The sequence below is a fragment of the Vollenhovia emeryi genome, unplaced genomic scaffold, assembly GCF_000949405.1.
Source record: "Vollenhovia emeryi isolate VEMERY1.0 unplaced genomic scaffold, V.emery_V1.0 DF939235.1, whole genome shotgun sequence".
Lineage (NCBI taxonomy): Eukaryota > Metazoa > Arthropoda > Insecta > Hymenoptera > Formicidae > Vollenhovia > Vollenhovia emeryi.
Window position 1 is genome coordinate 451,162 of NW_011967131.1, and position 22,590 is coordinate 473,751.

The following is a 22,590-nucleotide window of genomic DNA, read 5'->3' on the forward strand; positions in this document are numbered from 1 at the left end:
TCCCCCGCCCACCCCCGCCCCCGCCCCCACCCCATTCCCTTTCCGCGCCGCGACGTAATAATTATTTCACCATATTGCCGAGAGTGCTCGTTAAAGACACGGTAAACAAGTCGTCGGCGGCGGCGGCGGCGGCGGCTTTTAATACACCGTTCGCGCGCGATCGCACGTAACGGATGAATTAAACGTACGTAGTACATTTGCGCGCCGGCGCGATCCGCGACGTTGCGATGCGCGTGTCCGCGTACGTCTCGATTTGCGGCGAGCAAGATATTCCCGGCCTTGGCTACTAATCTATTCCCGCAAAACAGTCGATTCCTCGGAGTATCACGTGTACACAATGACATAATTGCGCGCGGCACTTGTAATTCAATTTCCTCACCCTACATTGTAGCGCTGAAACCGAATCGCAGATTCGCGGCGCGAATCACCGGACGGCACCGCGGCAGATTCGCGAATCCGTTCGTCGTCCGTGCTCATATATTGTATTTTAAGATTAAGAACGAGCCGCGGCCCTTTGCGTCTGGCCCGTAGGTCCCCGACGTGCTCCGGAAACCTTTCGTTTCGCAGACGGCAAATATACCGTTTGAACAATTTCGAGTCGACGGGCTGTTTAAGCGCGTTGATTCCGCACGCGCGAAACGGACCGTTTCTTATCTCGCACATTGTAGATCAGGCCTCGTGCGCAGCGAACTTATTTACGAGAGTCGCGGCTTGAAAAATATATCTCGGCAAACGGGTCGTGTGTCACGAAAGTGTAAGAATTGTGCGCCGCCGTCGTTTCCACTTCCTCGATCTCTCTCTCTCTGTCGAGATATACGCGCTACGAATTTGCACTCGCGCCACCAGCGATCGCCGGCGTTCGGCGTATGTTAAGAGGCGCGTTACTCCATTCTTTGTTCACTTAAGGATTAATCAGTTCCGCGTTTGAGAAACGCAGTAGTCATAAAGTAATTTAAATTGCAGAGTGAAAGCGAGCTGCGCGCAAAACGTACCGGCATCCTATAATTACGCCAGACGAGCGAGGAAGAACGGAGCTATTTTCGCACACAATGTCTCGAGTAGACGCACCGGGCGAATGATCGATAGCCATCGGCGCGGACGGCCATTCGGGCTCGCTTCCGCCGCTCGCAACGAGATCGAGTATCGTTTGCGAAAAGCCGGGGGTGGGGGGAGACAAACCAACGCGCGGCGATTGACCGACGTTCGAATTAAATATCGTCTCGCTACCGCGACAGGTTCCTCGGCCCGGTGCGTTTACCCTCGCGATCGGGGGTGCATCGACACGCCGCCGCGCCGGCAGCCCGGCGCGCAAAAAGTTCCGCCTCAAGTCGGCGGCGGGCGCGGGGCGGGGAGAGGCGACCGCGCGAGAAAGGTCGCGCGCGCGCACCGCGACGTTCTAGAAGGAGCGCGCGATCGTTCTCGCGTAGACGCGAGCGGCGGGTTTTTCCAAGCCGAGAGGATTCGCAAGTCGAGAAGAAGAAGCGAGAGGCCGAAGCGCGAGCGGTCCCCGCCGGACCGATCCCGCCTCGAGTTGAAATTTCGAAACCGGCGCCAGGCTGGCGCGCGTTGACGTTTCGAGATTACCGATCGCTCGAACGACCGATCGATCGGGACGGGGGAGTTGACCGTCGGCCGCTCCGTTCTCGCGCCTCGCTCCCTCCGAGAGTCCCTTTCCGTCCCGGCCCCCGAGCTCGCGAGGCTCGCGAGCGCCGAGGGCCTAACATATGGCGAACGAGATCGACGTGAGTTCGGATACTTACGGTGCGTACAAGCCTTCTCCTCCTTGTCGTCGTCGGGACACTAGGTCACGGCACGTTTCACTGATCTTTCGTGAGGTCGGAGATCGCGGCTGTCACGTATCAAGTACGCGGAGATATCAACATCCGGTCCGAGAGCCTCGCCTCCCGATCGCGCGCCGTTCGGCGGCCCGCGCACTCGAACGCGCCCCCCGCTTGCCTTCTATCGCACCTCGGCGCGTGCTAAACGACGGCGCCTCGCTGGAACGTGGTGGAATAACGAGAAGCGTCCCGGGCCGGCGTCGGGCACGTTGCGCCACCAGGAGTCGGAGCCGAGTCGCGCGGGTCGTAACTGGAACACCGTTCGAGAGTGCTCGGCGCCTCTCGCGCGCTTATGCGTCCGTGAAGATGAGAGCTCCAGGCCCGTCAACGTCGACGAGCGCAGACCGGTCTCTCTCTTTCTCTCTCTCCGTTCCGCTCCTCCCGCTCGCGCCCGTCCGCTCCACGAGCCGCCGCTCCGTTCTCGCGCGCGCGCGCGCTTGCCGGAGGCACCGGGAAAACGAAGACGTTTCGCACGGCCGTGGGCAAGTTGCGCGCAATCGGGAAACCGCGGGTACCGTGTCGACCAGAGCGGTGGAGGTTTTTTCAGCGTTAACACGTCTACGACACCACCAGTCACCGCGGCGAACCAACTGACACTGACAGCGACGCGCGCGGCTCGACTGCTCGAGCGCGCACGCACGGCCGAGTCGCCCCCTCCCCCCCCACCACCTACTCGCCGCGCCCCCACCCGCGCGACTCCGGCCGGCCGCGCCGCGTCGCACCGCGCTGCGCTGCGCCGCGCCGCGCCGCGCGCCCACACGCGCTCGCGGAGTCGCACGGCGCGAGCGCGACCCTCGGGTCCGCGCGGGTCTGCGTTACGTTTATTATGCGACGCGGATCCGCGCGCGGCCGACCGGCAAGGCGACGAGTGTCTTTCGAGCCTGATCTGCAATCTGGCTCTTTGCGTCTAGAAACATTCTATTTTAGATAATTTGCGTAATGACGCGTCGTAAAAATGTGTGCAAGTTGATTACTTGGCACGATCGTGCGTCGCCGATCGCGGTTTCAAGTGAATTGACTTGCTTGTACGAAATAGAATGTTTCTAGTTTCACAAAATGCATTGTAAACGCAACTCTAAGCGGCACGAGGGGACTTTGTTAGTTTTCGAGTCCAGACCGCCGCGCGCTTTTTATCCTTCCGGCGATTTTCCTCTCGCGAGAGCGTCACGCAGCGCGTAACGCGAGGCTTGGGTTTCTCTCTCTCTCTCTCTCTCCCTCTCGTTCGCGCGCGCGCAGCGGACTCTTCGCCGCTCGTGGGATCGCGGATGGTGCCCGAAAGAGAGAGTAGGCCACGACGCGCGCGAGTAGTGGCGTGTTGCGCGATCGATCGGTGCGCCGAGACTTCCGCGATTTTCCGGTATCGTGTTCAGTCGCCTCTTCGTTTTCTGAAATTTTGCGGCCAGTCACACAATCTTGCGCGCCTGGCGATTTTAAAATGCGTCTCGAGTCTCTTAACGCCTCGCGTCCCACGTTTCAAGAATTACGATTGCGAAACACGTTTTGCCACGAAATGCACTTGTAAAGAATTAGACAGGAGCTCGGCTACACGCGGCACTCGGTATATTGCGTACGCAAATTTTCTTTCTATGAGCATTTCGCGTCGCTACAAGCTGCGGCAATTGTTCGCGTACGTTTGCGAAATCGCAGGCCCGATATGATGGGCTTAAAGCCAACGGTACACGATACTATTTTTCCCCCACTGGATTGCTTATGAGAGCCAATCAGGATTTTGCCTTAAGTCACCTGATCGACAACTCTGCACCCTTATTGGTTGTCGTAAACAATCCAGTAGGACAAGTAGTGTCGTGTGCCGTTGGCTTAATATTTTCGGATATTGTGGAATCTGAAATTACGCGACTAATAAATAAATCCTACTCGATGTGCTCGCGATAGATCATTTCAATTCGCATTTATAGAGCGACAAATCGATGGCGTTTCAATCCTTAAAAGTGATCGCTTTTAATTGCACTCGCTGCGTGGCGAAATCACACGCGAAAAGAAAAATGTAGCGGCCGTAGCTAAAAACTGCACGTGGCAATTAAATTGCAGTTGTAAAATATGGACCGCTAATATTTATAGTTGCGATAGATAAATATTTTGCTACCGTGCCTATTGTATCAGGTGCGACAGCAAACGGTTTGCTGTGTTTTAGAAATTTATAGTTGTGGTAGCAAAATATTTTTGGCAAGCCGTTAGCTACGGCAGCGAATATTTTTTTTCCAGTGTAGACATATTAACCGTACTCTTTACACGTCAATCAGCGCACAGTCACTGAAAATCGAAGGTCAAACCGCTGAGAGCATTGTGGTGTACAGATTTGCGGGATTACTGGGCGTTACTAGGCATTTTTGGGGCATTACTTTGGGCATTAGGCCTTGCTGGAGCATTGTAAAGATAAAATAAGATAATAAGATTAAGTAATGCCCACTGGGCATTGGTGTACAGATTTGCGGCATTACTGGGCATTACTAGACATTTTTTGGGCATTACTTTGGGCATTAGGCCTTGCTGCAGCATTATAAAGATGAAATAAGATAAAATAAGATAACAAGATTAAGTAATGCCCACTGGGCATTAGTGGGCATTGGTGTACAGATTTGTAGCATTACTGGGCGTTACTAGACATTTTTTGGGCATTACGCCTTACTGGAGCATTATAAAGATGAAATAAGATAAAATAAGATAACAAGATTAAGTAATGCCCACTGGGCATTAGTGGGCATTGATGTACAGATTTGCGGCATTATTGGGCATCACTAGGCATTTTTTGGGCATTAGTGGGTATTGGTGTACAGATTTACGGCATTACTGGGCATTACTAGGCATTTTTTGGGCATTAGGCCTTGCTGGAGCATTATAAAGATAAAATAAGGCAAAATAAGGCAAAACAAGATAAATAAGATAATAATATAAAGTAATGCCCACTGGGCATTAGTGGGCATTGGTGTACAAGATTTTGGTCAGCGGTTTCTCCCTCGCTGAAAACGGTATAATTATTCAGTGCTATAACTGTGACCCAGCAAATATTCACTGTTTTCAGTGATAATCAGTCCACTGATTGACTTTCAGAGAGTAGACTGCTTATGAGGCAGTGGAGTCCTAAGCGAGGGCATCCTCCCGAGGGAAAAGGATAGTATGAGTTTATTTGAGAATCTGTCTTTCTCTAGTGGGCGTGAGTCAGAGAAAGATAGACCACCCGAATAAATGTGCTCACGTACGAACGACACGCGAGGAAGAAACGAGGGACCTTACGAACTTCCGGGCCCTTCAATTCCACGTGATTTCGCAAAACGGCAATCGAACGCTGCGTGCGACATTATAATAATTCCGAGAGGCGAGGCGAGCATTATGCGTCGCGAAAGAGAGAGAGAAACACAATGTTCCCTCTTATCCCCGGTCTTACGTAACAGCCGGATCAATTACTTCTGCCTATAAGTGGGACAACTTGGAGTCGTTACGCGGCCTTGTTTGCGCTCTTTATCTTCGAAATTGTTGCAATTCTCAAATAGCGACGTCCTTTCTTCCCGGGTTTAATACGTACACATTCGCGGCGGCTCCTCCGCGTTTCCAGCGGCTTCTAGAAAACGGCGAACTATAGACATCGATGTCAGATGGGAGCCTATAGCCGCCTGTTTCTCGTAACCTATAGGCTAAATACGTCCTTCCGCGCAGACCAAGAGTTACCGTCCTACTTTAGCGCTATCGTGTTTTCCGGATTCCCCTCGAGTCGCCGTTCTCGGGCAGTTGTTCAATCATGACGACTTCACCTAAGCGGAAGCCGCGGAACACGGAGGGTAGTTAACATCGAAGCGCCTGATAGCGATCAATTTCGCGTTTTAATTGGTATCGGATCGATATTTTTACGATTCTTTTTACACACAGAGAAAAATGCCCGATTAAATACAATCTGATAATCCAATTACATAATAACAAACGGACATATCCGATTAAATTGTATATCCGATGAAAAATGTGATCGGGTTTTCAATCAAATTTCATCGGTAACTGCATTTCCATCGGATGTATCCGTAATCTAATCGGAAAAATTAACCATCGAGAACACTATTTAATTGGTTTATCCGATGGTAATTTTTCTCAGTGCACTATAAGAGAAACGGGCTAATATTTTTGTACAGAGATATGCAGATGTGAGTTATCAAACGAGATTGGGCGTTAAATTTAGATTAGATACTTGCTGTTTTTATAGATAGACGAAAAAAACTCTCAAAGACAAAGTAGCGAGAAAAACATCGTGCGGCGATAACAAGTTCTTTGTAATATCGCACATGGCTGTTATCTTCATTTCTCGATACGGAGACTATCGAAGTTTGACACTACAAAAATCCATTTCCGATTTTATTACTCAATACAATTTTTCAAATTGCATCTCCGTAAAAAGTCGATATTCCCAAAAGAATCTCACTCGTGGTGTTATCGGCGACGCACCAATGTCGAAACGTTACAAGATATACCGCCGCGACTCGCGAATTCGGATAATGGATGGCTAAAGAATTGCCCGTTTCAATATCATGCGAAAAGTTCGCGACGAGTTTAACATAGCGGGGCAACGAGAGTGGTACGAATAAAACGTAGATTGAACTTACACACTTTAATAGCGAGTATTTACTCTGGTATTAAACTCTGGTTGTGGAAGTTTCATATTAAAATTACGTCATTAAACGCGCAGTACGAGTGCGGAGGAATTTATATTTACAACCGGGGTATATACTTCCGTATCTAGATCCTCCATAGACGTCGCCCTTCCATCCGTAGAAATTGTCAGTGCGGATACACAATGGAAGCCGTGATATCATTCGAGACAGATTAAAATCTGCGGAATGTAATCCCATTTTGTTTTCTTCCGTCAATCCGCTTTCTTCTTCGTACACCCTTTCGCTTCGCGTAACGGAATATCTGTCGCGCTAAATACGCCACGTTTTCTTTTTCTTTCGAATACTCAGAGTAACGCCGCTGCTGACGTGATCTCACGCGTGTTTGGATGCTGATTACCTAAGAAAAATTCTGTATTTACCGAACGCGAGCTTGTATTCATTTTTACTCACACGCTATTCGTATCGTGTGTCGGGTGGTTCTTTCGTGTGCTGTCCCGAGACTAATAAGCGCGAATGGATATTTATGATCGAGGAAAGGACGCGGGAAAGGAGCTGCGTTTTAGAAGGACGACGCGAGCGGAACATCGGGACACGAATCCGCGGAAACGGATCGTGGTTATCGTGACACAACGGCGCGCGTGATGTCAAACTTGATCCACAAGTGGACCAGGCTACCCCATTAATTACATTTCGGAACTGACTGATTTAAATGCGCGAGAGACAATCGTCGCGGCAGCCCGAGCGTCGCGGATTCCGAGCTCTGCCCGCGGAAAAAGAAGAAACTCTTCCAGGGTTCCAAAGACAATTTTAGGTCAAACAGTTATTGCAGGTTATTGACTCGACATCAGATCGTTACTTTCACGTCATAGTGTTGGTCGTGCTTTTAAATCGAAGCGGCGGTTAATCTATTCTCGGACGCGCTATACCGCCGATGTAACAATCCTGCCATTCATCGTTAGGCAAAGAATGTAAGGAAGGGATGATAAATTTTTTAGATGTCCACAAGCCGATGGTGTTTCAGCGCGCGCGTCTTCTCCTATGAAAGGGGGATTTGTAAAAATGACATCTGTGGGGATGGCGGTTCGCGATCGTTGACATTTAGGCAAACGCCGCTCGTGATCGCACGAATCGTCCGACTTTTGCCAACGATTCTACTTGAAAAGCTCCATCTGGAAAAGCTACTCTCCTTCACTCTCGACGAGCGATAGTTTCAAGATATTCTAATCTCTCCACATGCGAGTATCGCGACATTTCGCGTACGAATGTTTCAGAACTGCTTTTCTTTTCATATTGTCGCTTCCCTCGAAAATAAATACCACCGATTTCTCTGGATGTGAGAAACGTCCCGTGGCCATCCCAGGTAGCAATTCGTGTCTGAAAGACGTCGAGATACCTTTAAGACAACTTTTGGACGTACGTGTCTAAAGGACAACTTAATGCCGCCTTAAAGACGTCTTTTAGACACGCATGCTATCTGGGACGAACGCGGTGAAAATAAATAAAGTTAATTCCGCTGAATTAATTCGCCATATCTCGCAGATCTAATATTATATAATGCAATCCAAAGCTGCTGTAAAATCGCCCCCTTATCCAGTTCAAGTTAAGTCTCCGCGCACGTATTCAATTTGTAATTTACACGATACCAGAGCATACAAGATAGGATTACGCACCTACGACGGTAACTTTGCACCGCGGCTAATAAAGCTTTCAGAAGCAGGTAACGTAATGTCCGAGAAAGTAGCTTCAGTTAAGCCGTAAGCTTTAATTTCTGTATACACACGGTCCTTGTTGCATGATATTAAACGGGTCTGCAATTTTCCCCTCTCTTAAAACAAGCAGCGTCGCCGCATATCATTTTACTGTGTCTTGCAGATAATGTTAAATCTATACGCGTATTCCGAGAGAGAAGCATTATGTAGCGTACATCGGGGAATAACGAGCCTCGCAACATATTCAACTCCCCTCCCCTCCAAGATAAATTTGTTTCGAATAGAACAAAGCGACAAATCCAGTCGATACGTTGTTAAATTTGACTCAATGAATAGAGTCGTCGCTACTTCTACTCAATATGTTATTATTTTCAATTGTCTTGTGCAGTAAAATTTATTATTTCGGCACAAATTGTAGTTAGACAAACAACTACGTCATTCATTTAACCTGTTTTATGGTTTCTTTCGACTCCGCTGTGTAATCAAATTATAACGAAATATTGAGCCGGAACGGTGGCGACTCGCTGAGTCAAATTTAACCCTGCAGACTTTCGGAAATATATTCCTGGGTAACTGTCTCTGAACTTATCCGTTATACGACTTAAACCTCGCGAAATCGTAAAACAACGCGGCAAACACGGTGAGATCCGTTAAATCCCAATGTGTCGCTTTAACGGGAAGATTAAAGGGTTTCAAATTCAACCAACGATCGCGAAACTAACGACGTTAATTCTAAGCCCCGCGACGGCGTTGCTGGGACACGAACGCGCAGGCCGAGAGACGACGAGAGATCGCGTCGTCGCGCTCGGACAGCGCGAGCGAAGTGAAGGTGTTGATGACGTAATGTGCGCACGGCAGCAACCGCGTGCGCGGTAAAGTGGAGAGTTGCTCGTGACTTGCGGTGTGCATTAAGAGAGACAGAGAGACAGAGAGAGAAGTGACAAGGGAAGGAGCGAGACACGAGGAGAGGAGCGGAGCGTGGAAGTTGTGCACAAGCGCAACGCCGTGCAACGCTGCGCTGCGCTGTCGCCGTCGCTACAGCGACCGTCAAGGACGTTTGCGCTCGGTTTGCCACGCCGAGAGAAAGAAAATGCTGGAGCGAGACAGAGAAAGGCAGAATGGGAGGGGGGGGGGGACCGACAGAGAGAAAGAGAACGCGACGGACGGATAGACGAGGGAAGGAGAGGGACTGGGGGACAGGCGTAAACGCGAAAGAGAGGAACTCGCACGGACGCACGTTTCTCGCGAGAGTGCCTTCTCTCTATCGCGCGCCCGCGAGAATCGACACGACGAATTCGAGCCTCTCGATCCCGGCCTCGAGCGGCCTTGACTACATCGCCGGCGACTCTTGCGCGCAGGGTGGAGAGCGCGATCGACAAGATCGATCTCCGGGGCGCTTTCCGCCGCTACGGGCATCGCGAGACTCGCGGTGCTCGCGGTGCTTAATTATCGGCTTCTATATATAGGCTACTGTGATTTCAAAGTGACGTGCTGTATTATTACAAGATAGAGTTTTATCACTTTTATCTCCGGCGACAGAAAGAATTCAGGTTAAAAAAATGAACTTGATCTATGCGGATTCTTGGAAGTCTTTTCGATTTTTCATCCGTAAGGGCAATTGCTACGTACGATACAGAGCAAGGGGGTAACCGCTTAATGTAATCGTGGGACAGAGTCTCCGAAATCATTATGAAATCCTTACGAAATCTCCATGTAATCGTTTGCCTTCGTTTTCAAGTTTCTTCACTTGTTAGACAATGAACATAAAATTTGAACATTTTCCCAACTTGTTTTCATTTTCTCAACAAATTTACTTCTTTTAGCGAATATCCAAATATACTTATATCATAGTTGACGCCTATAAGCGCGTATTATTTTTTTCTAAATAAGACTGAAGTAGTTGCTGTTAGGACAGTGAGTTTATACACCTTTTTATTACCTCTATAAGCAAATGCTTATTAGTAAAATCAAAAACATATAATGTTTTGTGGAAATCTAACAGCTCTATACAACGTCGCCTATTTTTAAACGTGCATATAAGAAACTTATTTGCAACTAGATGAAATTATTTGCATTCAGATGAAATCGTATGAAATTTAATGAAATCATGTAATCGGTGGGACATTTTAGCTAGCGGTTACCCCCTTGATACAGAGTTACATAAGGAACATAAAAATGCACAGTTGGAAAATGTGTGTTTTCTTGTTAAAAAAAGGTGTCGGTTACAATTTTCGTGTTAAATGTTTAACACATTCATGTGTTAATTTAACATATTGCTCTTGTGTTAATTGACCTCAAATGAAAAATTATTAAAATACCTGAAAAGAAATGTTAAAACAACACAGTGTATAGTTATTTTTTAATCTTACACAATACATATGTTCTGTATTATTAGTAACAAGATTTATCTGTTAAAATTTACAGAATAAAATGAGAGTGATTTCGAACCGTCATTTGACTTATTACATCTGTAAAATATAAAAATTACATTTGAAACAATTCATTTTGTCATTAAAAATATGTTAATTTTACACAAAATTTATTTCAAATTAACTTGAGTTTTGCATTGATTTTGCGAACCGTCATTTGACTTATTACATCTGTAAAATATAAAAATTATATAAAAAAAAATCATTTTAGATAATCATTAATTTGAGATTCGCATTGATTTTGTGTTAAAATATTAACAGAGTCTTAGTGTGATCACCTAACATATTCATATTATGTTAAATTAACACAAAAATTTGCGTGGACCGTTTGCGACATGTGATATCTGTTAAATTTGACACAAATTTTCCGAAATACAGTATGTATCCGAGACGCGTTTAAAAAGATCGCGAGCGTTAAGTTGATAAAAAATTGCGTTTCTCGTTCCATTACACCTTTCGCTACATCGCTCACCCATCTTTCTCCGCCCATCGATTGCGCGTTACGCAATCGCCATTGTATTATCGAAACGCGCGCAACACGCGGGCGCTCCTGCGGTAAACATTATTCGTCATCCGCGAGGCAACAACTTCTGGTACGGGTGAGATAAACTCGATCGCTCGCAGAAACGCTGTTTGTTTTCGCTCGTTAAACAGTCAGACAGGGACTAAGTTGCACTTGCCGCGCTCCTCCGCGGCAAACAATGCCCCGTCGGCGACATGTAATTTCTTAAAACCTCCTTGTGGCCTGGCATTCTCGCCGGCTCACACAGTCCACTTTTACTTCGTTAGAAAAGTCTGGCGTGTATCAAGGCCATCAGGTTTATCGATCAGAGTCGCGGGCTTCTCTAATAATACGAGAAGAAAAAAGAGCGATCCCTCTCATCGAACCGATTGAAACTGTAACTCGATATGCGCCGCCGGAACCAGCCTCGTTTTCCACGTAACGTTCCCGAACTACTTGCACCAGAAGAAAAAAAGAAACCTTAATACCTCGATACTTGAGAAATTATCGCAGATAATCCTCCGTCCTTCGCCGAAGGTTCCGCGCGCGATATTCGCGAATCCCAGCGCGAAATCTCCTACGGGAGTTCGTAATCTCTCTGTGAATTAGATAATCAATTCGACGGCCAGCAACATTACTGATAAGCCGCGTCGAGTGGGTGTGTTCAGGTAAACGCTGTTGCGAGAAGTACAATACACCTATAGCCGCGCGAATGTTTGTCTCGCCAAGTTAACTTGCGAAACTTCCTTCCCCGAGGGTTAAAGACATCATTTATTTTTGTTCCGGCGCGGCGGTAGTTCCACCGCGCGATTTCGTTGGACGCGCGAGAGTCGCGGGGCGCAAAGCTGAAACAGCCTGTACCGCGCCGTTCGATAAGAGCACGCCGGGGGTGCAGGGGAGACGATTGTAACGCTCGCGTCGGCATAGGTCAATCGGTTACGAGTATGCCGTGAAATGATCGATGCGGCACTTTTCCGCGCGGTTGTGTTACTAGACTCGCGTAACAACGGCATAGCAGAAACTAGCAGGTCCACTCTCTGTCGGCCCCTTTGATCTTCGCGGTCCCGATCACGTGGTGATTTCGCCACGCACTCGGGCAGGATCCAGCGACATGTGTGTGTGTGTGTATACTTACTCATCAAAGCCACACTACCACACATACAAGTTTTCTCTCATTGGTCTGCCCAGAACAATGTCGGGTGCGCAGAAAGGCTCGACGCAGAACGAAACAAATGACGGAGTGGACCTCCTAGTTGTACTATGACAACGGGAGATCTCTCGGGCCCGGTGTTTCATTTTCTGGTTATCTGTTAACCAAAAGTTAGCCGATGCTCTGTCTCTTCCCAGATAATAATGCGGAAAAAAAGGAGAGTCGACTAATCTCTGGTTAACCAGAAAATGAAAGACCGGGCCTAGGTCGTGTCGCGACTCTCGCACGTTCGGCTGATATTGGTCTTCGACGGGAGGCTAAGAAGAAAAGATGAAGCGCGTTTGGCTGATAAACGAACGCGGCGGAATCAACGAATCGAAACTTAAGCGGTAAAACCTAATCTCTACAATGTGCTCTTTGCGTCTAGAAACTTTCTATTGTATTTTGGCTGCGTTTGGGGGAAGACGCTATTAGCGCTGAAAGCATCAGTTTATTTTCGTTACTCATTACATTGTCAAAGAAAGATAGAAGGCGCTCTTAATGCTAATAGTGCGCACCGCGAACGCACCTTTTAGAGGCACTTAAAAAATCTGTTCAAGTTGATAAATTGTAAAATTGCGCCTAGTCGACAATATTTTTCAAGCGTTTCGATTTACTTCCATAAAATAGAACGTTTCTAGACGCAAAGAGCACATTGTAGATCAGTCTTAAGACTTGTGGCAAGTGCCCAATGACATTCGAGAACGTCAGCAGCCATTTTGATACTCGTACAATGCCGAAAATTCCGATTGGTTGAAATTCCTAAAGTCACCGGCACACGATACTATTTTTTTTCCCTACTGGATTGCTCGCGAGAGCCAATCAGGATTCAGCCTTACGCCGTCCGATCTAAAACTCTGCTTATTGGCTCTCGCGAGCAATCCAGTAGGAAAAATAGTATCGCGTGCCGTTGGCCTAAGTGTTTTTCGTGTGTTTCCAGCTTTACGTTGGAGTGGTGTCGAAACGACGACGAGGGGCAGCGACGATGGTGGCGACCACGTGCTCATGTTGTGCTCGCAATTACGTTTTCGCAAGCGAAGCGCCGCATTGTGTAGACCGGCGCGGCGCTCCGTTCCGGCGTGTTCGTTTGCAACACGGTGTTTTTAGCGGTTCTCTACCGTGCCGCGCCGGTCAGGAACGCGAAGAGAAAGACGGAGAGAAAGAGAGAGAGAGAGAGAGAGAGAGAGAAAAAAGAGAGAGATATATCACGGCGGTTTTCGCAGGAACGCGAGGAACGCTTATCCAATCGGCACCGACAACGGCAACGGACAAACGTAACGGTTGCGAGTCGGTTGGGAAAAAGTTTTGCATAATGTATAACAGCCGGTGCTACTTCTCGCGGGTATACGAGCGCGGTCGTCAGCTAAATCAATGACCCGCGGCCGGCCTGATCGAGCGTTTCATCGTCCGCAGAATTTATATCGTTTCAACAACTACGCCGTGTCATTGGAGTAACTTGTACAGAACGTTCCAGATTCTGTCGCGTACGCCTCCGCCGCCTTAGATTCTCCCCGAGCGGGTCGGATCTCCGCGAGGACTCGGGAACGGGGAAACTATCGATCCCGATATAAATTTCCCGGTAAACTTCCGAGTGCCGTCTTTGGTAAGTTTGAAATTTATGATAGGCTTACCCGTTTGACTCGTCGAAATTTTGTAATGTGATTTAACATTGTCATTGTTCAGAGACGTACATAAACACTGCCAATCAGATTTAACGACGCGTAATTACATCGCGTAAGCTTGATACTTATTTTATGGAATTTTAATAAGTATGGAAACGACCTTACTGGCAATTCTTCATTATAATAAAACACAACGTTTCGGCCAGAAATACTGGTCTTCTTCAGGTAACAAACTTAAAAGAGTGCCTACAAATGTGAGATTCGTCAGATTAGAGATGTGAAAATTGAGGAAGAAGTCAGAAATTTCGTTGTATTACAACGTGTCTTGTCGTCAACGTTAGAGAACAGAATCTTGTTACCTGAAGAGGACCAGTGTTACTGGCCGAAACGTTGTGTTTTATTATGATAAAGGATTGCCAGTAAGGTCGTTTCCATACTTATTAAAATTCTTGATTTCTTCACTGGCGTCACTAAGCTGCTGTTTAATTGTTTTATGGAGTTTGAATAGGCAAGAAAAAAGAGAATAAAGGAGATTCTCTTAAATTTCATAATGATTGTTACATATTCGCATCGATGTTCTCTCGGACGTCGCAGATTTTCAGACACAAGTTATTCGACTTTGAGCAATGTTCGTATACCGAAATCGACTCGGCAACCTTCACTACAACCACTTCGCACGTGTAACCTGCGCTACCTTGCGTAAGATAATCCTGTAAATCGCGAGCGTTACGGTAGGTGAGACAATCTTGCACAACCGTAGCAACGTTAGCGGGAATGCAATCGATGATAAGCGAGTGTATTTCACTGCGTTTAAAGCGGCAGGCCGCTACTTTCATAGATAATGCCAAGCGTTGGAAATATTAGAAAAAAAATGCCCATTGCGAAACGGTGGAACGTACGTATGTTCGTACTTTTATACCTGCGTTATTACAATAAGTAACGATACGGCCGATAAAAGCACGCACGTAACGAGTAATAATTGGTCGGTGGGGGTTTACGTCAGCAACGCGAGATTCCAACGATTAACTTTGTTACCTAAAAAGCTTTCCTCATCGCGAAATTGATGGATCTTTCACTCGGTAAGGATGAACATTCCTCTGCATCTTGTTTCGGTGGCATTAATCCGTCATGTCTTCTCCTCGCGTAACGAAGAGAAATCGGACGATTATCGGGAATCAGGAGGCGCGTGTTTTTGCGGTGCGGCAACTGTCACCAAAATAAATTCAGACCAGCGAACAATTATTCGTATAAACACCCGTATAAACGCGTAAGCTGTTTTTATAATTTGAGAGCGAATGCGAGTCCGGTTCTCTGAAACATCATAAATTTTAATCAAGCGTAAACTAATTAAGCTAAATATAAACTGAACCTTTATACCGTTGCCAATAAATAAGAACTGCATATGCAAAAGAGTGCTGCTCCCGAGCCTTAACATTTTCTGCCGCCTTTCTGAAAGCGGCGCGTATATAGTCAATTTCGACAAATGCTTATATTTTATGGGCTTACAATAAAATTCGCTAAGGTTACGAGATGTTATTTCGCATAAATGTGGTCGCGCTGGATAAAAAGCAAATAATGTTTCATGCAAATTCACAGCACAAATCTTCACGGATTATGGAAAACGCAAATGATGCGCTAAATCGTATTTAGTTTGTGCGAAAAGTTATTTAAATTATTCTTCGAATACCTGACGTTGATATTTTTCATCTTTTTCCTAAAGTTCGCGTCTTTCTCCCCAAGTACCCGGAAAATGTAATGCGCAACCTGCTCTTGCAATTTCCACTTCATGGTTACCAGGATAACGAGGGCTGTGACCTTTCTTCAGAAGGTCACTCGCGATCGAATAAATACGTACGTATCGTGTGACTTTTACAAAGTCGAGATATGCGACGAATAATTTTCAGATGTTCGGTATAAAGAGCGAATAATATTTTCATGTAAACTGGTAGGCAGTGCGATCCTTTTAAATTACGTGTAGACTTTTTAACGTGAACCTTAACGTGTACACTGATAATTCTTATGCATACACGTATTAACCATAGACTGCTTATGAGCGGCAGTGGAGCCCTAAACGTGCAGCTTTTATGGAATAGCTGCAAGTTGATTGGCTACACATTTCTCAAAACTAGAACTTGGACCAAGTTCTAGCATCGTGGACACAGGACTTAATTAGTTCTAGTTCCGAGAAATGTGTAGCCAATCAATTTGCAGCTTTTATGGAATAGCTGCAAGTTAATTGGCCACACATTTCTCGAAACTAGAACTTGGACCTAGCATCGTGGATACAGGCCTTAAGTGGGGGACCCCCTAATTTGGGCGTCTGCCCTTCTCTAGTGAGCATGAGTCACGAGAGTCAGAGAAAGATAGACCACCCAAATAAATTCATACTATCCTCTGCCTCAGGAGGACGGCCCCACTGTCCCGTAAGCAGTCTATGGTCAATATGTCTATGTTCTTATGTTATTAAGCTCGATTTAAGTGTATTTCCGCGCTACAGTTTCAAAAAGTTAGCGTGTAACATCGTTAGAAAACGTAACGGCGTAAGTCATGTGTAAATAAAATATGTAAATAGAATACAAACAGAAATAGAATTTTTACATATCTTGATACGAAGTAAAGCTATAAATACCGTTGGATGCAATATAAAAAGAAAACTAATAAATATGAAGCTGCCGTGTAACGGCTGCGGATTATATTTCGTACATACATTCAAACGGGATCTTCTGCATCTCAGCCGACGATTAAACGTACAGTCAGATCGTATGCATTATGCGCGCGATCTCGCTTGGAATCTTAATTTTCTATTCATGCGTAAGATTCTCAAGTTCGCCGCGGTACGGCAACGATCCTCGCGAAGGCTGAAGAGATTTCGAGTAAACTCGAGCGCGTTAGAACGATACGAGACTCGGTGTCTCAAGGATATCATTGAAACGCGTTGCCGCCGGCACTAACATCACCTTCTCTCTTATCTCTCGCTCTTACAGAGATCTGTTCGACGCGTTGTCCTACTAGCGACCGAATAACAAAAGAACCCGTTGCTATTGCTACTTAAATTGACCTTTACCGCAGCAACGTCGGTTGCGAATGTCACTCGCGACGTACGTACAGAAGGTTTAGTTAATTACGGGATGTAACGAACATGTGTTAACATTGTGGTTTGAATGGGCTATACATTACGCACGATCCCATCAGAGCCATCAATGGCTATCTTAAATGTGCACAGAACGTGGGTGATAATCACATACAATAAAAGCCCGAGTAAAAGAGCAATGGGCGAATTAAATCGATAAAGTTTATATTGAATTACATTGTAAATATCACACATCCAAGTGTCTGAGTTTTGCACGAAATCAAGGCAGAATGGGCGAATAATGAAGCCATTTCTTATTTTCATACCTAACTCGCTGCCTTGTGTTATGAAATCTCTATTCTACGGCCGAATGAATTTATAGAACAAAGAGTAGAATTTGTACAGAGTGCTGAAGCTGGAGCCTTTCTAAAGTAGAAGAAAACAGAAAAGAAAAAGATGTGGTGTTTAAAGTACCTCATTTTAGGTCGTTTTTTCAAAATTTTTCTGCATTATATTTGCCAAGAATAACTGAAGATGCAATCTTCGACGAAAATTAATAACGACACAATTAGAAGTTTTACGGAAAAGTGCAAAACATAAGAGAGCCGATATCTTAGATAAAACAGACTGGCTGTCCAGGAGGATTATCTCCGATAAATTTTATAAAATAAGCAGAATGTGGAATAATATTTGCGTTAATAATCGAGGTGACGAAAGTTTGTAAAATAATTAGAAGAGAGACGTGCGCGAAATCCTTTCTATTCGCACTTCGCTAACGATCTCTCGTTGAAATTTAATCGGTGACAATGCGACACCTCGCACAGTCTCCGAAAAAGGCTAACTTAGCTTATCGGTATCGATCTGCTGAGAAACGTGTGGCCAAGCAGGTAATGCGGAACCAAGTCACGGGTCAACCAACGACATATCCGAAATTCTACGCGCTTTCGCTTTCGTGACCCCTACGATTGATTTATCTGCACCGCGAGTTCTCGTACGACACCTGTTGCTGATTACCGGTTGCTGCTTTCTCGGGAACGGGCGTCAACCCGCCGTTCGCCGAATCGCCCTTTTGGAAAGTGAAACCCTACACATTACATATTGCTCTGATATCTTTTACGATCATCAGTCTGGATTTCGAGGCCACTATGTTACCTTCCTTTTCTTCCTGTCCTCTGTTATAATTTTTATTTTCAACAATTATTAACAAAATGCAAAATTCGATATAAAAACACAATAAACTCGCCAAGTAAAGTGGGACTTTGCATAATGCAACGGCATAACAGTGAAATTAATCGTGATAAACATCTAGTTACCTCCGCGTCCGACGATCGAATTTACAATTAAATCAATAACACATTCGCTTCCGCATTTTATTATCGGAACTTCGCCGGACATTGTACGTTATAATGTACGATATTACATTTTCGATGCAACGAAAAATTTTAAACGTTTATCGCTGGAGCCATCGCTTTTTATCACAGGATATTATGTTATGCCATCGCATTTTGTAGAGCAACAACTTCTGCGATATATCGTAGCGGATTTTTTTCAGAGATTAACAGTTGTGCGATTAAGGAACGAAATAACATCGCGGTCAGACCACTGTGACCGATGCTATTCTAGACATTCAGACAGGAAGGAAGACGCCGACTTCCTGGATCGATAAAGTAGTCGGTATGAAGAACTTCCTCGGAGAATTTAGAGCATGTAATAATGCAATATCTTTTTTAGACTTCGGATTATGCATATCTAGTGGTGTCGACCAGTTGATATAAAAAGATATCGCACAAAACATAGTTTCATAGCGCTAAATCACTGCTCCGAGTGACCTTGCAATTTATTCGCATACCATTGTATTATGTTACGCATTCGAGTAAGGTAATTTCTGTGATTTTTAAAATTTAAATATAACATAATATTAGCCAGAATTAGCGTTGAAGCTGTTCGAAAAACACGATTTCGAAAATATGCGACAAACGCCTTTGCAATGAAAACTTAACTTATATCTACATAATTTCTCGTAAGTGTTACTTCGCGCTCTATTATTTCACTGTACAGAATGCAATCGTAGGAAAATCAGTTTTTCTTATAAAAAGTGCGCTATAAATGTCAACGTGGGTTTACCAATATACCATTGCGTGAGAGAATGGCGAGCACAACGCACTGGTATTACGCAGCTTACTGATATGAATAGTTTCTAAGCCGACCACATTAAAGCCGTTAACGTAATAATATCCAATTTCGTTACAAGCGATGAAATGTTTAAGCGTATCAATTGCAACCAGATATTTTCAAGAAACCAATGGATGTTGATCGAACTCGTGGCATAAAATAGTAGTATGCATGAAAATTTATATACCACATGTTTTTTTTGTGCACAGTGCGGTGCATTAATTCCGTTAGGGTCGTATCGTCAAAAAGCATCTACGTTTAAATATTTTTTAAAGTAATTTTTGCCCATCCCCGATTATTATCCAAACCGAACTAACGCACCGTACTGCACATAATTATAATTTCATTTTACAAATAAATTAACGTAAATATACGTTGCACAAAAGATTTCTTTCTATTGTTCTATTCAATAGAACGACACATGTCATATGTGCTAGTTCACTAACGATAAACGTTGCGATGCGAATGAATCAGCGCTATGAAAAAAGAGAGAGAGAGAGAGAGATAACGAAATTATCGTGACACGACGAAAAATAAAAATCGATTTTCCTGTCACTTGCGGCCTTCCAGTGTTTGAAACTGGTGAAACTGAAAACCGAGCTCTCGGCTTTTGCATCCAGAATCAGGGTGTGGTAGGTAACGCACAAGGTTGACTACATTCACGCTGGCGCCATTATCTACCCGTTCGAACGAATTGTTGAAGGAACAGGTCTTAAAATTGTCCCCGTTCCTATCGAAAGTCGCGCTCTCGACACTTCGCCGATATACCTGTACCTCCCACGATTCATTTTACTCTAGCGAAACTCGTACGGAAAAAAGTGCCTCGTTTATAAGTTGATCCGTATTAATTGATTCAAGATAATACTAAATGTTATATTATTATAACAAGTCAGCAGCATCCGATTCTCTAAGGTAGAACATATTTCATTTTTTTAAAATAAAATACTTCTCTCAAATTACAATTAGAATTATGCCAATAACAGTAAAACAAATTGCATTGCGATAAAGGTCTCGTATTATGTAACACAGAAAAAAAATTGATTTAGCTTCATGTTAATAGATTTCAGATTTAATCTCAGCGCGGTATCGAACTACGTTTGCTTATTTATTGTTCATAATTATTTTCATTTCTTTTATTTTGTGCAGTGTTGTGTGCATATCGCGGTAAATATACTTTCAATACTTTCAACATGGTCCGCGACTTCTGCTCCAAGTAAATTCAAACTATCGCATACAATCCGTCGTACTACAACTGTACGCGAAACTACATAAGTTTTTCTCGTAAAAGTTGACCATTTTCCATTCGATCGACTTCGTCGTGGATTACGAAAAACGCAGGGCCCCGTTTCGTAAAGGAAGACGAACGGGAGACGCGAGGCGGAGTAATTGGAGATGAATGCGGAACGCGGATTCCGCAATATCGCGAACCGGGACGGTGACCTTGTCTTACTAGCGCAGGATCGATGGGGACTCTTAAAAAATTAAGCGCCACATCTCTCGTGGGGATTTATCGGTGCGCCGTCACCTGGTGTAATTGCGTTTCTCGAGTATAATAGCGGGGCGAAATAAACATCGATCGATACCTTCTAAGGAAGCCTGGATAAATGTTTCAAGGGAAAAAAGAAAAACGCGACGATCGATTTTTCGTGCGTTACACCCGGCGACGCGGTGTGCTCCGCTCTGGCTTAGGGCCAGAGGAGGACGCGGAGTGGATCGAATGCCGATTACACGATGTATCCAGCCTAGAGCGAGAGTCTCCTCTATAAAACACGCTGTAGGCAATCTCTCATAGATGTAGCTCGGCTATAAAAGGAATGCATTAACAAACCTTGACAAGCTTTGTCTCACTGTATCAAGTAGTTTGACAACATAATTATGGGTTATAACGTCTATTGTGCAGAGACTCGATGCACCGAGGCGTTGAAAGTCTTATACCGGTTCGCAGCTATGTATGCTTAACTCGATTATATAACAAAAAAACAATCCGTTTAACGATCGTTAGACCCGCCGGACTTATACAAAATTTCCTACTTTGTATAGCTAGTTCGCTTGAAGAGGACCAAAACCCATGGTCGAAACGTAGCGAGTCCAGAACATAAAATTGATACGGTCAAACAAACTTAATGTTAATTATTGCTGGCGACCCCGAAGATTACTATTGTTAATTTACACAAAATCCTCGCGGATATCAATACTATTGTTATCGAACGCGAGCTTCTTTGTCTTTCGGAACGAAAGAGACGACAGGCGAAATCTAAGCGTCGCGACGTTTCGTCACCATAGCAATCGAGGCAATTTAACTGGGCGAATCGCCATTCATCAGAATCAGTGTGCATCGGGCATAGTGACGAGGGCTTCGCCAAATATTACGTTATACGTTAAGTATGTCCGTCGGCGTTACGAAAATGCCTCGGGCAGCTACCGAGTCGTCGAGTCCGAGCAAGAGCCACGCCAAGCGGAGTGGCGAGTAGCTAAAGCGGATGATGCTGCCATAATGTCAAGAGCAACCGGTATATCACACTCGGCACACGCGCGTAGCCGCTGCTGTTCCTCCGCGTATTTAGGATGCGTCCGCGACATACGAATGCGATTTTCTACGTGCGGGGAATCGCGTGCCTACGCGGTCGCGCGTTGCGCCGCGTTGCGTCGCGTTGCGTCGCGTTGCGTTGCACACACGGGGGCCACGGCTGCTAATCACGTATCCTCATCGACGAGACGCAAGAAAAGCGGAAGAGTCGCAGTGAAGAAAGATGACGATTACGGGACGACCGGAAGTGGGAGGCGGCAATTTGTTTTCGTCGAGCGGGGCAGAAGGCACGACTCGATTGGACGCGACGCGCGAGCTATTAATTAATTTGCGGTGATTAAGCGCGCTTGCGGAATCGCCAAGACTTTCGCTGTACTACTGCCGACCGCTAATATGAGCGCTACATAATATGCGCGCTGATTGAGGTGTCTTGATAAACAGTTTTTTTAACCATCCGCATCTTCAGCCGTTCCCTTTTATGTAAGTGCTATCAAAATGCTATCTCTTCATTACGTGCACGGTCTCGAAAAAATTATCGCTGTTTCTTTCAGAGATGGGCGACTGTGAAAGGAACTTGGGAAAGTATTGAGCTAGATATAAAAAGCATTAATCAAAAGTTAATGATTTTACACAATGAAAGGTACAAATGTAATTTCGGTCTTCTTAATTTGACACAAATTTAAATTCGGTTTTAGTTCTCGGATGCATTAAAAAAAATTTGAGACTTCATCGAGTATAAAAAAAAATAACAAAACTGTAAAAAATCTATACGTACTTATTTATTGCTAAATCCAAATGGCCGTAGGCAATAAATTAGCGATAATGAAGCATTTTGTTAGCGATAATAACACGACAGCTGTGCAGTGTTTCGATAAAAGTATTATTGACGCAAAACATATCATGTTATTCCACTGTCGTG

At 45.1% G+C, this 22,590-nt stretch overlaps 1 protein-coding gene across 3 annotated transcripts in view; it reads right to left on the minus strand.

The window, feature by feature from the left end:
- Nucleotides 1–22,590, minus strand: part of LOC105560258 (protein FAM46C) — a 137,146-nt gene that overhangs the window by 62,401 nt on the left and 52,155 nt on the right. The window contains exon 1 of one of the 3 annotated variants that reach the window (XM_012009200.1): nt 6,568–6,603. The exons of 1 other annotated variant lie outside the window; for it this stretch is intronic. In XM_012009200.1, the coding sequence (XP_011864590.1) occupies nt 6,568–6,588 (21 nt within the window). In that variant the 5' untranslated portion in view covers nt 6,589–6,603. Of the gene's footprint in view, nt 1–1,760; nt 2,431–6,567; nt 6,604–22,590 lie in introns of those variants that run through there. One more of the 3 variants, XM_012009201.1, reaches the window with a different exon arrangement.